At 36.7% G+C, this 13,274-nt stretch overlaps 1 protein-coding gene across 1 annotated transcript in view; it reads right to left on the bottom strand.

Moving 5' to 3' along the window:
* The window catches only part of LOC132104293 (collagen alpha-1(XVI) chain-like), an 88,207-nt gene that overhangs the window by 51,281 nt on the left and 23,652 nt on the right, over window positions 1–13,274 (bottom strand). The window contains exons 6-17 of the mRNA XM_059509664.1: window positions 12,105–12,386; window positions 11,510–11,590; window positions 9,338–9,412; window positions 5,473–5,505; window positions 3,202–3,237; window positions 2,548–2,604; window positions 2,081–2,116; window positions 1,564–1,599; window positions 1,391–1,429; window positions 1,215–1,277; window positions 480–524; window positions 250–345 (exon numbers count right to left, since the gene is read on the bottom strand). Coding sequence (XP_059365647.1) covers window positions 250–345; window positions 480–524; window positions 1,215–1,277; window positions 1,391–1,429; window positions 1,564–1,599; window positions 2,081–2,116; window positions 2,548–2,604; window positions 3,202–3,237; window positions 5,473–5,505; window positions 9,338–9,412; window positions 11,510–11,590; window positions 12,105–12,386 — 879 coding nt within the window. The remainder of the gene's footprint in view (window positions 1–249; window positions 346–479; window positions 525–1,214; window positions 1,278–1,390; window positions 1,430–1,563; window positions 1,600–2,080; window positions 2,117–2,547; window positions 2,605–3,201; window positions 3,238–5,472; window positions 5,506–9,337; window positions 9,413–11,509; window positions 11,591–12,104; window positions 12,387–13,274) is intronic.

The following is a 13,274-nucleotide window of genomic DNA, read 5'->3' as shown; positions in this document are numbered from 1 at the left end:
TGCGCTTGATATTCTTGTGGAAACTGATACTTTTTTTAGGATCTTTTGATGAATGGAAAGTTCAAAAGAAAAGCATTTATTGAAAGTAGAAATGTTTTACTGTCACTTTTGATCAATGTAATGCATCTTTGTGGAATAAATCTTTTATTAAACCCAAAATGTAATAATTTTAAAAGATAATAAAACATCAAAAAAAAAAAAAAAAAAAAAAAACTGTCTATATTGTATTTAAATGATAAATCTTCCTACTGGTGGTCCTGGTTTCCCAACTCCAGGAGGTCCAGGAGGTCCTGGCCGGCCTGGTTCTCCTGCAATCCCCTCTGGACCAACTACACCAGGAAGACCCTGTGAATTAATCAGCACTGAGAAACACTTGCTGTGCATAACAAGCACTGAAGATAATGACACCACAAAACTAGTTCATTTATAGTATCCCAGAAAACCACTGAATGAATCCCAAGAGGATCAGTCTGTTTTACCTTTTGTCCTTTAGGGCCCACCACACAAATAGGATTAGCTCGACCCTGTGACAGCCAAGACCAATAAAAGATCATTAGCTTGAGTTCATCTCAAACGCCAGCATTAGCAGTATCACAATACTTATATAACAATCCTCCAACAGGAATCAAACAAGTCAGTTCACCGATGACTGAAGGCTTAGATAGATAAACAGTTTAAAAGCAAATTCCAAATATGGAATAAGTCGGCTTGGCCATATTCGCCATCCCCTTAGCATGCTTTGTATATAGAATAGAAAATATTAAGCGTAATGTGACCTGACTATCCATTTAAAAGAATCAATGAGGCTGCATTGATGTGTGGCTCTTTGTTGGCTTATACAATCTATGCAGCATTAAAAAAGATTTAACACCCAAACAGATATCTAATGAGAAGAAAAAGCAGCATTGAGTATATGGTTAAGAGTCTAATGCATCATGCTTTTCGCAGGAGAGCACTGTAGATATATGGAGCCACTTTAAACAATATGAAAGGAATGGGACTCTTGCTTTCCTTTTAAAATTAAAATATGTACACAGAGACATATTATGCATGCTATATAATTGTCTTTTGAGTACATTCCTGCAGCGAGACACTCTGAAATATATCAACACTTCTGAAGGAGACTCAGGAGGGGCGTTGGTATACATAATGTACATAAAGTAGGACATAAATATGAACATCTTTGACTTTCACATCAAATGATAGTCACTTACGTCTTTGCCTGGACTTCCGGGCAGACCTGGGGCTCCGATTTCTCCTTTCTGCCCTTTGTCACCCTGAGTATGTGTATGAGGGTGACAGACACACAGAATGAGAAATGGATATCAGCTGATTGAAGCTCTAATGCACTCATTAACAGTCATATTTACATGGTGTTGTATTCATTTACCTTCACTCCTATAGCTTCTCCCCAGTTGCCAGCCAGACCCTGAAATGTAAGAGAATGAGAAATGGGTGAATCAATAGCTAGAAACAGTATCAAGATATCCCCTCTACTTCAGTGAAGCCTGTTGAACCGGAATTTCGATCACCTCTCTCTCTAAGGTTGGCGCACACACTTACCGACTCTCCCTTCTCCCCTTTAGCACCTTCTAAGCACTAAAACACACAGATAAAGCATGTCACCTAAATGACTATATCACATTCAGTGGAGGCCAAAAATATGATACTGCAGAGAAAATCTGGAATTGATCATCTAATTTAAACCTGGAAATAATAAATAATAATAATAATACTAACACTCACACACACACCAGTATACACACACACACACACACACACACACACACACACATACACATACACATACACATACACACACACACACACACATACACATACACATACACATACATACATATACATAAAAAAATGAGGTGCAAGTCTTAGTGTTATTGTAATATAGTTATATTATTATGTTTTTTTGTTTTATTAATAATAACCATAATTATTAATATTTAAGTATTACTGTAAAACATATTTTTATGTTTATTTTAAAGAGGACAGTTAATTCATAACTTCAATTGATCAGTCTGTGGCAGAAAGGTAATTTTTCCAGGCAAAAAATATATTGACTCACTCGTCCAGGAACTCCAGCACCAGTACAGTCCAAACCCTGTGAGGTCAAAATATTTTTTTTAACATTTAAGGACTAATACCCCATTTTAATGTACAGTACATCAACATCGCTGACAAACTGTATATAGAGCAACAGCCTTGCTCTTAAATGCTATATATCAGCCCTCTTACACCACCCCCCCCCCACCCCTCAACTCCACATTCTGAAGAATCCTAATATTGTCGTGATGCAGGGTTATCCATTAATGTAATTAATATATAAAGAGATGATGCCAGTAATAATGAAACTTTTGAGTAGTTGGCCAAGCTGGATCGTTGGCACAGAAGCTAGCTCCTAATGAGACATTTGTATAATATGCCAAAATAAACATTGCTGCCGTCATTAATTCCCAGCAAGCCTGGACAGAGAGCAGGATTTAGCACACAAACACACTCCTTCATTATGATTAAATGTTTGCCATTTCTTACCCTGTCTCCCTTATCTCCTTTGAGGCCAGACTGACCCGCATAGCCTTCCTGAATAACCTGCAATACAATGAAAAAAATAAAAAAAATAAATAAATAAATAATAAATAAATAATTAAATGTACTGTGTGTTTGTAACATAATGTCATATGAGCCTCCTGCTGAAAAGACCATCTTGAATTAAGCTGGTAAGCGAAAAAAAAAAAAAAAATAATAAAAAAAAAAAAAAATAAATAAAACTATATACGGTGTTTACCGTGCCAATATTTCAATTTTGTGCATGCAAATATCAAAGAGCATGTGAGGTGATCAATCTTTGAAACTGTGCAAAAATATCAGACAATGCACAAAAATGTTTTTCTGCAGAGCAAAATGCATTAAGAACACTAGACAGTGCATGCGAGTTTGTAAGTGCATAGGTAGCTGCTTCTTATAATATTCTTACAAACCTTCCTCCAAGGCAGCCGCAAGTCTGGCCAACCTTTAAACATTCATACTTAACAAGTATCATGAAATTTTGCCAGATTTTTTTAAAGACATTAATGCATCTCTTTCCAAGGGCGTGATAACACAGCACTCATGCACGCAAATCCTGCTGCCTACCTACATAGCCATTATACATGCTGCACACATGACAAACTGAACATTAATACCCACACCTGATTCCTCATTGAGCAGTACACAGCCTGCACACTGTAAAAAGAGAAAACCAGGTTGTTCCTATCCATGACACCTTTTTCTAAAATCTGAGTTTCGTAATAGTATTTTGCTCCAATCTACTTTAAGTTTAAACCAGCTTTGCTTTTGATATTGTTACAAATGTTGACCTGCTGGTGGCAGTGCAACATAACGTTAATCAGCATGGGAGTGTAGAATTGGGGGTGCACCACTGCGTGTCATTTCAGCTTGCCGTGGTTCTCTTGCGTGAGACAAAGATCAATAGTAACAGAAGATTCCTCATGGCAATGTTCCCCAACGCCTGCTGCAAAGCTATGAGGGAGGGGGGGCACGCAAAGTCAAATACTTAGAAATAGCTGTTAGTTTCTAGCGGAAGAGCACAATTAAAACAAAATCTACCACCCGTTTAGTCCTGCTCAACCAACAGGCGGTTATCGTGCATAGACGTGGTGAGGTAAGAGAGAGGGAGAGGAAGGGGCCCGGCTCTGAGAATGTTGGCTAACACGCAGGGCTGATTCATTTTTCCAGAGGTGCACATAGAAGAAAGCTCCATGATGAAAATCAAGGCTTTGAGATTTTCCCGCACTCCCTCTGTTCACATGAATGAATGGATTTATAGGCTACTCAAGCCTATATTCTACTGTTAGAGATGATATTGCTTTAAGAAAGTCTGTGTGTCTGACTAATTGTGCACTCAATGCTGTAGAGAGGTATATTCTGGGCTCAATATAATATAAGCTCAATTAACAGCATTTGTGCCATTTTTATTTTCAACTTGCACTTCTTTTCTTTAAATAAGCAAAAATCTAGGCTGCAGAGAGGAACTTACAATATTGTGAATAGGGACAATCCATAAACATTAAAATACTCACTGTTTTCATAGTAAAGCCAAAGACGTAAATAATATGCATGTTAACATTAAACTTGTATGAGGGGAAAATGTCACTTACTAACATTTTATATGCAGTTATATCCAATTTAACACCATATTTGAGATGCCAATATAGACCTACTCTCAAGTCAAGTCACCTTTATTTATATAGCGCTATAAACAAAAAAGATTGTGTCAAAGCAACTGAACAACATTGATTAGGAAAACAGTGTGTCAATAATGCAAATTGACAGTTAAAGGCAGTTAAATTCATCAGACTGTAACACCTAAAACTCTAAAATGACTGTAAGAAGATGCTTAAATCCTTTAAAGATGTGCCTTTGTTCATTTCAACTATTAGGTCCTCAAGGAAACCTCGAATTTTCTTTCGGAAGATCAGCTTTTGAAATATTATGCAAATGTGAGATTGTTCGCATGACAAAAATAACACCTGTGGTGTTGTGGACTTCATAGAAACATAGGCCCCAAATCCAAAACAGTGTTAATTTATAGTATAAAGTATTTATCAATATTTTGATATTAATATGTTTTTTATATTTTCAACTTTAATTTTAATTTAAGTTTACAAATTTTCTTCTGTGCTTCATAAGAAGATATTTTCATAACTTTTTTTGTGATTTCAGTGCTTTTAGAATGATTTAAGCTTTATTTATGTATACATTTTGTGTTTGTGTGTATATGTGTATTTTAATCTAATGTTCATATATTGTATTTCAGCTTTATTTACATTACTGAAAAGGATATTTAATAGTTTAGTTTTAGTTAACCATAACAACACTGGTCCACAACAATTTGAGACAAGGCCGTTAAACCATTGTTTAGCTCTCTGAATCAAATCAAAACCAAACCAAAAAAACAAAAAAAACATAGTCCCATTCGCATCCCACTCAAATTCTGACATTTTCTGCCCTTGCATTTTATTTGAAAGAAGGTAATACCCTCTCTCTTTTTTTATGAGTTTTTGCTGAGTGTTGAGTGGGTGTAAAGAGGGAAAAAGTTGACAAACAGACATTAGTTTTATGTACGAAACATGAGCATTATTCTCATATTGTGCCAGAGAAGCACATTTACCAAGCAGAAGCAAGTCCCTCTAATTCCATGTGGTGTAATATTACACAAAATGCTCTGCTATCAGTAGTAAATTATCAGTGTCAGGGTCACTGTCAATGTTCTTCCCACTGCAACTCAGCATGCAGCAATTAACTTACCAATTAAACTGAATTTCTACAGCTATTGGGTGAAATCTTCTGCCACATTTCTTTTTGTCAGGCTTGAAGCTTTATAATTGGGACTGTCAGTTACGGTTTATGGCAAATAAAAATACGTGTTTTTTTGTTGACTTCATTTAAATAACTTACTTTTTCTGCCAGTCCCTTGGATCCTAGAATTGCCTGTAGAACATAAAAACAAAAATAATTGACAAAGAATGTCAGATTAAAAAAAAACAAACAAAAAAAAACAACAGTCCTCATAATCAATATATACACAGTTACATGTTACAAACTTTACAGATGCAAAGAATCCAAAGTAGCTACAGATCAGATAGTTTTCAGCAAACATGAAGAGAGATCACATACACAATTTTCTTAGGGGGGAATGGGATGAAAGAAGGGTCCAACAATGCCTATGCACCTAATATGTCATCTCTCACTTTTCATGCTTACCTAACACAGTTCTGCTGATCTGAAGTGTTTTTGTTTTATCCAGATTTGTTTGTATTGTCATTTTACTATTACAGAGTTTCATCTGCATGATCAACAGAGAATATGAAGCTCTTTTGATGGAGAGCAAATGGGGAGGAGAACTGGCAGGAATGGAGAGGGGGGAGTGCAGTGAGGAGGGACATGATTTAAAGAGAACATCAGGGACAGGCAGAAAACAAAAGATGTGTTTGTGGAGCAGATGTGAATGTAAATGCTTGAGTCATATCTGAGCAGAGAAAGCAAACACAGCATCAGTAAGGCTATTCAGACTGGATAGGCATGAAAAAGGAAAGAGCTCAGTTACCCTAATCTCCAGCCATACCCTAAGATCCAGTTTAGGAATTGCTGAGAGTGCATGCACGTATGCACAAACGCTAAAGACAGGGTTCCACAGAGAACACAAAATGGACATGTCCATACAGCTACAGGCTATTACAGGATGGATAGCCTGCGATGACCTGTTCCAAAAACCCTGGTGGAATGAGCGCATGAATAATGCAGGGAATTTGTTTAGCTGCAACCGTGCGGCTCTCAGCTCATGAATTTCTCCCTGCTGGTGAGCTCAACAGAAAAAGAATGCGAAGACAGAAGAAGGCTGTGCCTTTAAAGGACTATAATGCGGGGCGGATTGAGGATCTGCATAGGAGGAAGGGGTTAATGCAGAAGAAGGCTAATGATAGCGGCATCCAACACAGTCTGGAACTCATTACAGTTTGTCTTAAAACACAGACTGCTCTGGTACTAGACAGTAACCTGGGTCAAGGGAAAACATGGGAGCATGTGTGATTTTTTATTATTATTATTATGTTTTTATTATTATTATTATTTTTTTTGCCTGCACATGTGTACCTCTTAACAGATAAATAAAGGGAAGGACTGGAAGTGTGCTGTGCTGAGCTTGAGCTCACAGCTGTGGTGCTGTCTGGTAAAGAATACTAAAGAATTCCACAAATTAACAAACGCACAAAATTATCATAATTTGTGAAATAATTTGATACTTTTTTTTTTTAGCAAAAGTGTAAGACAGTAATATATTATAAAGAGACTTTTCACAGAATAATTTCATTTTTCTTACCACACTTGATTTTTTTTATGCATAAATCAATGTTGGATTAAATACACAAATAAATTAGAGTGCTTAAGGGGTAAAAAAAATATATTACCCCAAAAACTCCTTCAATATCTATGTAAGTTGGCTTCTCGAGCCGTAAAGATGTTTGCTTGAAAGTAATTATTCTTAAAGTGTATAAATTGTGCAATGCTGTCTAAATTCAGACAGTTGCTCAATTTGGCTGGCATGGTCAAACATTAATTTGTTAGAGCTGCTGACATTTTATCAGAGGGATACAATTAGTAAATACTGAGACAGGAAATGGCAAAAAAGCACACACTGTGATACATCTAATGTGTACCAATGGAGCTAATTTCTCTGTCAGTATGGCAGGAAAGATTAAGATAGAATTTACACCACACAACACATTTGATATAAATCCCACTTCAAATCTCCTACTGTTCGTGTTGAGACGTTTATCCACCCAAAGCGTGAGATAAAGAGACACTTCTTGTCGGTTTATGTGTGACTATGTGTAGATGTAACAAACAGCTTTGAGTGTGTTTGGCTCCAATACAGAGCACTCTGGATGTAATTATGTTGCATATGTGAGTGTAAAAGGACAATAGACGTGGCAAGTGGAGAAGATATGTCACCAGTTGGAGACTAGCTGAATTACCTTCACCAACCAGCTTTTTATTAGCACTGCTAATGATCATGACTCACTGCTGCCAGGAGAAACAACAAGAGCAGCCCACACCAACATCACAAATCCTCTTTTCCACAGAGGACAAGTTATCTCCCCATATGCACAGCTTGCGTTAGCATTGGGAAACTGCTGATAAATTGTGTTTTCAGGGGAAAATAGCAAATACCTTGTTTAAGTGGAAGTCATTGTTTTCTGGGAAAGACTTAAGGTTATTCTTGGAGAAGGCTGAGACACAGAAACGCAGAAAATATATGATTTTCTCATAGCTGCTGATGTAAACTTCAGCTCTACTCCTTGCAACTTTGAAAGAGTTTTGTTTATAGTGCAATGGTTGGCTAGCAGTAGGATTGTTTTAAATGGACAGTTCTCCCAAAAAAGCAAACCCTATTATTTACTCGGCCCTATGTTACTCCAAACCTGTATGATTGTTATTTTACCATGAAACACATAGGAGGTATTTAGCTAATTGTCTGATTTTCTCTTTTTCCATAAAATTAAGGTAGATAATAACAGCCTGTTGTCAAGTTAAAAACGTTTTTTTATTTTTTATTTTTATATATTTATCTTTGTGAAAGAAATGTTCAATTATAATATAATATAATTATGCACTCCTCTTAGCTAAAAAAATATCATTTATATATATATATATATATATATATATATATATATATATATATATATATATGACTTACTGACTGACAAACAAAAAAACGAAACAAAAAAAAGTGCAGTGAGTTTATTGAGGGCTAACATTCAGAAGACATTCAAAATGACCACTAATAACAGGAGAGAAAACGAGAGAAAGCATAAAGGAAAACGTAAATGCAAGAGCAAATGTGCATAGACAAGAAGCGAAAGAGCAAGTATGAAAAAAAAGAGCTGCAGAAGCAGAGGACGTTTGATTTCAGCATTTCTACGGCCCACTGGGCATTGTTCACAAGAATTTACATTCATTTCCAGTTTCTACAGAAGTGCTCATTCAACTGCCTGCTAGTGGGCCGCTTAATGGCCACTAACTGTGTCATTTTATGGCAAATATATCAGGATGAGAAAAATTTATCAGCCTACATTACATCTTCAGCTAATCTTGCCATCTATTTATGTGCTGTAACACTGCTGGAATGCACCATTCAAGTGTTTTAACGGGAAAATTATGAAAACTCAACCGGGTGGCTGCACATTAATATCATTAGTATATTCACCTAAAAAGCCAGGCAAACCTATTTTAGTAAGATTATTTATTTGGGCTTTCAGATGCATGCACACACGATTTGTTTGATTCACGCCATTTTTAATTGTTGGCTAATGTGCACAAATGCATTTGATGGATGTATTTTCTTATTGTATAACTATGTTGCATTTTAAATAGTGTGTTAAATAAAAACATACAGCTCATTTAAAAAAGCATCTTGAGGCCTTTTCAATATGTTCCATTCCATTGCATTCTTGCTGCATTTGAACGCATGGATGCATCCTCAGTCTACGCCCCTTAATAGCTCCCAATGAGAGCAAGTACGTGTTTGTCTTCAAACACTTCAAGCCATCTCAAGATCAGGATCCCACGTTTAATAACTAAGCACCCCTCTCTTAATTTCTGTAAGATCTTTTCATTAGAGGCCATTGCACAGTTTTACTAGCTAATTTTTAAGTGCAGTATCAAGGGTTGTTTTTGCAAATTAATGAGTTTATGCACTGCACAACAACATTTTTACAAATTAATTACAAAAGACTAAGGATTTCTAATAGTCAGATTAATTTACCTGAGTGAAGGGATTGCGCACAAACTCCACCTGGTTCTCTGCGGCTCTTCGGCTCTTGGGAGCATCCGGTGGGCACTACGGAAGCATAAAGAACACAGGTCAGTCCGACTTAAACTAAAATTAAACTATATTAAAAAATAAATAAATAAATAAATAAAAAATCAGTAACTGAAATTTGTAGTATAATATAAGTATAATATAAGTATTGGATAAAAAAAATAGAAACAAGAAAATTCAGTCAGCTGCCTAAAATTGCTAAATAAATATATTAAAAACATAAAACAATAGCTAAAACTTAAACTTAAAATTTTTTAGGTTTTTTTTGAAAACTAAAAATAATAAATAAATACATATAAAAGATAATATGTATAAATACCATAATAGTATATCAATAATACTAAAACAACACTGGATTTGATTTAAATAATAATACAAATTAATAATAATAAATCCTTCCCATGCACTATGGTCTTTCAAGGCATCTATGATGCAAGACATCTTTTCCTCTGCATCTCAAGATGTAATCGCTGACTCCTTTAAAAGCCACGTAGAGCACATGTATTCAAGGGGGAAACAGTTGCCCTTGTTTCCATTTTGAACACTGCTAGCAGGAAGCTTTGAGCATTCGCCCCAAAACAAAAGAACACAAAGAGCTTTGTTGGCTTACATTCAAACTCAAGCACAGGCACACACACACACACACACACACACACACACACACACACACACACACACACACACACACACAACAACAACAACAACAACAACCTGATATTTTAGTCACATGATTTTAATGTTATCTGTACCTTACCTCATAAAGAGGCAACTAACATGTAATGGGAATAATCATCTTTTCAGACTAAAAATGTTCCATCTGGCACATAACTAATGATGTCTAATAGTTTTTGGCTGTGAAATATCCTCTGATCCAAAACTGCATCAAATTTGAAATGCCAGCTCAGAGTTGGCTGTACCTATTCCCATGTGCACTTCCTTTGTCAAATAAGTTTGGCAGGTGACATTTCCTGATCTCTACCTTCTTTACTATTGCAGGCTGTGGGTGGCTGTATGCTTTTCATACAGGCTAAAGTTATCTGCAAGTGATGCATTCCTGAGAGCCTTTTCGATTCAGCAAGCCTTGCCAAAGCTCTGATCAATTCAGAGAGGAGAAACGAATCCAAATTCCAAATCCTCAAATAAAGCAGCACTCCCACATCGATGACTCAAGCGCTGTTCCTCCACCACAGCCGTCCCGATGGAAGCAGAGTCGCTGCTGAGGCTTTATCCATCAACTAGAAACTACAACAATTATTTTTTTTGACAGAAAGAATGCATCCATTCCCTCAGCAAAACATGAGCTTTGCCTAGACTGTGATCACCGAAAACATATGCGAATGTTTCATCAACTTGGGTGAAATATTACTTGACAATACTGGGAAAAACACACACCCTTTAAAAAGGGGCCTTGGTGTATCCTTTAGGCTACAAATTAAATAAATTGACAGACTCATTAATCAGAATGTTGATAATGTTAAAATGCATATACATTTACATTTAGTCATTTAGCAGACAATTTTATCCAAAGCGACTTTTCAATAAAACACGTCCAAATAAGCATTATTTTAATTGTGTAGATCTCATCTTAAACTTTAAGCTGCCACCCTTATCTCTATACAATGCCATAAAAAGCCATTTAAAAGTGACGTGACATTCAGCCAAGTATGGTGACCCATACTCAGAATTTGTGCTCTGCATTTAACCCATCCGAAATGCACACACACAGAGCAGTGAACACACACACACACACACACACACTGTGAGCACACACCCGGAGCAGTGGGCAGCCATTTATGCTGCGGCGCCCGGGGAGCAGTTGGGGGTTCGATGCCTTGCTCAAGGGCACCTAAGTCATGGTATTGAAGGTGGAGAGAGAACTGTACATGCACTCCCCCCACCCACAATTCCTGCCAGCCCGGGACTCGAACTCACAACCTTTCGATTGGGAGTCCGACTCTCTAACCATTAGGCCACGACTTCCCCTTCCCATTTAACAGCCCATAGCGGCCACAAACTAACAGAAATTAATTTACTAAACAAAATATGTTTGAAACTTTGATGAATGCCATGTATAAAATCATTTTACGGTGTTTTTAACAGTTCAGACTTTTTTACCCGAGCTCCAGGTATCTCACAGCAGGCCTCCTGGATAGCGAGAGAGGGGTCACAATACACCATCACTTGCTGGACGTCAATCTGAAGAAAGATGCAGAGAGAAAGCATATTAAAAGTAGAGCAAGAACAAAGAAATCTGGCTTTTTTTTTTAAATGCTGGACCCCCACCGCTTTACATATGACCACTTGCATGATCATTTCGCTAAGTGGTTGGATTAACGGACTAATTAATTAGCAATGGATGAAGCTCGGTTAGACTAGCATGGGCTGTTCTTTTAATCTTTTTCGAGCTGAGAGAGCTCAGTAGCGTTAGGCCTGAAGAGAGTGCCCGTAGTCTTCCTGTCTCTCACACATTCACCAACACACCCCTGCCACATTTCCCCCGCAGACAGGATGCCTAGGGCAAAACCTGCGGGAAGCCGGCTCATAGGAAACATCTACTTCCGACTACTCTATTAGCAGTTTAGTGCTCAATTATCTGAGGAAGCTTATGCAGTCGTACATCTAATTTACATTCTTATACGTCAAGCCTCTTCCTCTGTTGAAGGTTCACAATATGGTTTCAATCATTTGTAGGATCAGCAAAGGTCCTCACCTCCACAGGAGTAGCATCAGTAGCCCTCATACCCAATAGCGTGTGTCCACTGATGGGTAACTGGCCACGGAGCTCCAGGGGCTTGTTCTCAATGGAGCTGCAGTCCACGTGGAGGGAGGCCGCATCTCTCTGCAGACTCAGAGCCACCTTATGCCAGTGCATGTCCATCAGCGATTCCACACCGTCACCTTCGAACACGCACCCCACCATGGACCCTTCAGGGTCGGCCCCTCTCGCCCGCAGGGCCAGGTTACCATCTGGACCATTCCATTCAAATGAGAACTAAAGAAGTGTGATAAATCAGGAAAAATAAAGTTGTATTTAGAAAATGTGATTATATTGATGCTGCAGTACAAAATTATAATTTTGCCATACCATACCATGAATATTTTTTATCAGCCATGTTTTTATATTATTTCATAGAAATAAATTAATTAGCTGTTTATTCCAGCAAAAGTGTGCATAATCTTTTCAGATTAAGAAGCTTGTCTTAGAATTATGAAAATACAAAAATATATTCTTTTTTTATTTATTTTTTGTTTTAATCAATTTCTTTAACTTGTTTTATTTATGTACCAAAGCCATATTTCTCACATAATTCCCACATAGTGTTAGTATTGGTTTGCATAATCAAGAACTATCTTTCAATTGAAATGTGTTTAACTAAGGATATCTATCACATAAACCTAAAATATAATTAAGTCAGAAATGCAAAGCTCACATAAAGTATAAAACATAAGCAGCATAGCCAGTTAACATGAAGTAACTATAAAAAATATTTTAAAACAAGTATTAATCTTTTTTTTTTTTAAGTCCAACATTTGCTAATACATTATTAAAATCTAAAGTACATTATTTGATTGACTCAAGCTGACTTGAACTAACCATGAACAACTGTATTTTTTATTAAAGATTAACAAATACTAACAAATTAATTGCTTATGAGTTAATTTTAGTGACCTTACTGTAAAGCGTTACCAGTGAATTACTTTTTTGAACGAATCAACTGAATGTGAATGACAAACTCACAGGATTTTTTAACCTGAATAAATCAGTGATTTGAACAAACTGATTAAGTGAAGGATTCAATGACTCATTGATGTGACAGTTCTGAATAATCTTGTTTGATGTGTTGTGGGTAAGTGTACTACCATAAACACTGCTAATTCT

This window comes from Carassius carassius, chromosome 25 (assembly GCF_963082965.1).
Source record: "Carassius carassius chromosome 25, fCarCar2.1, whole genome shotgun sequence".
Taxonomy (NCBI): Eukaryota; Metazoa; Chordata; class Actinopteri; order Cypriniformes; family Cyprinidae; genus Carassius; species Carassius carassius.
This window is presented reverse-complemented; position numbering and strand designations above follow the sequence as displayed.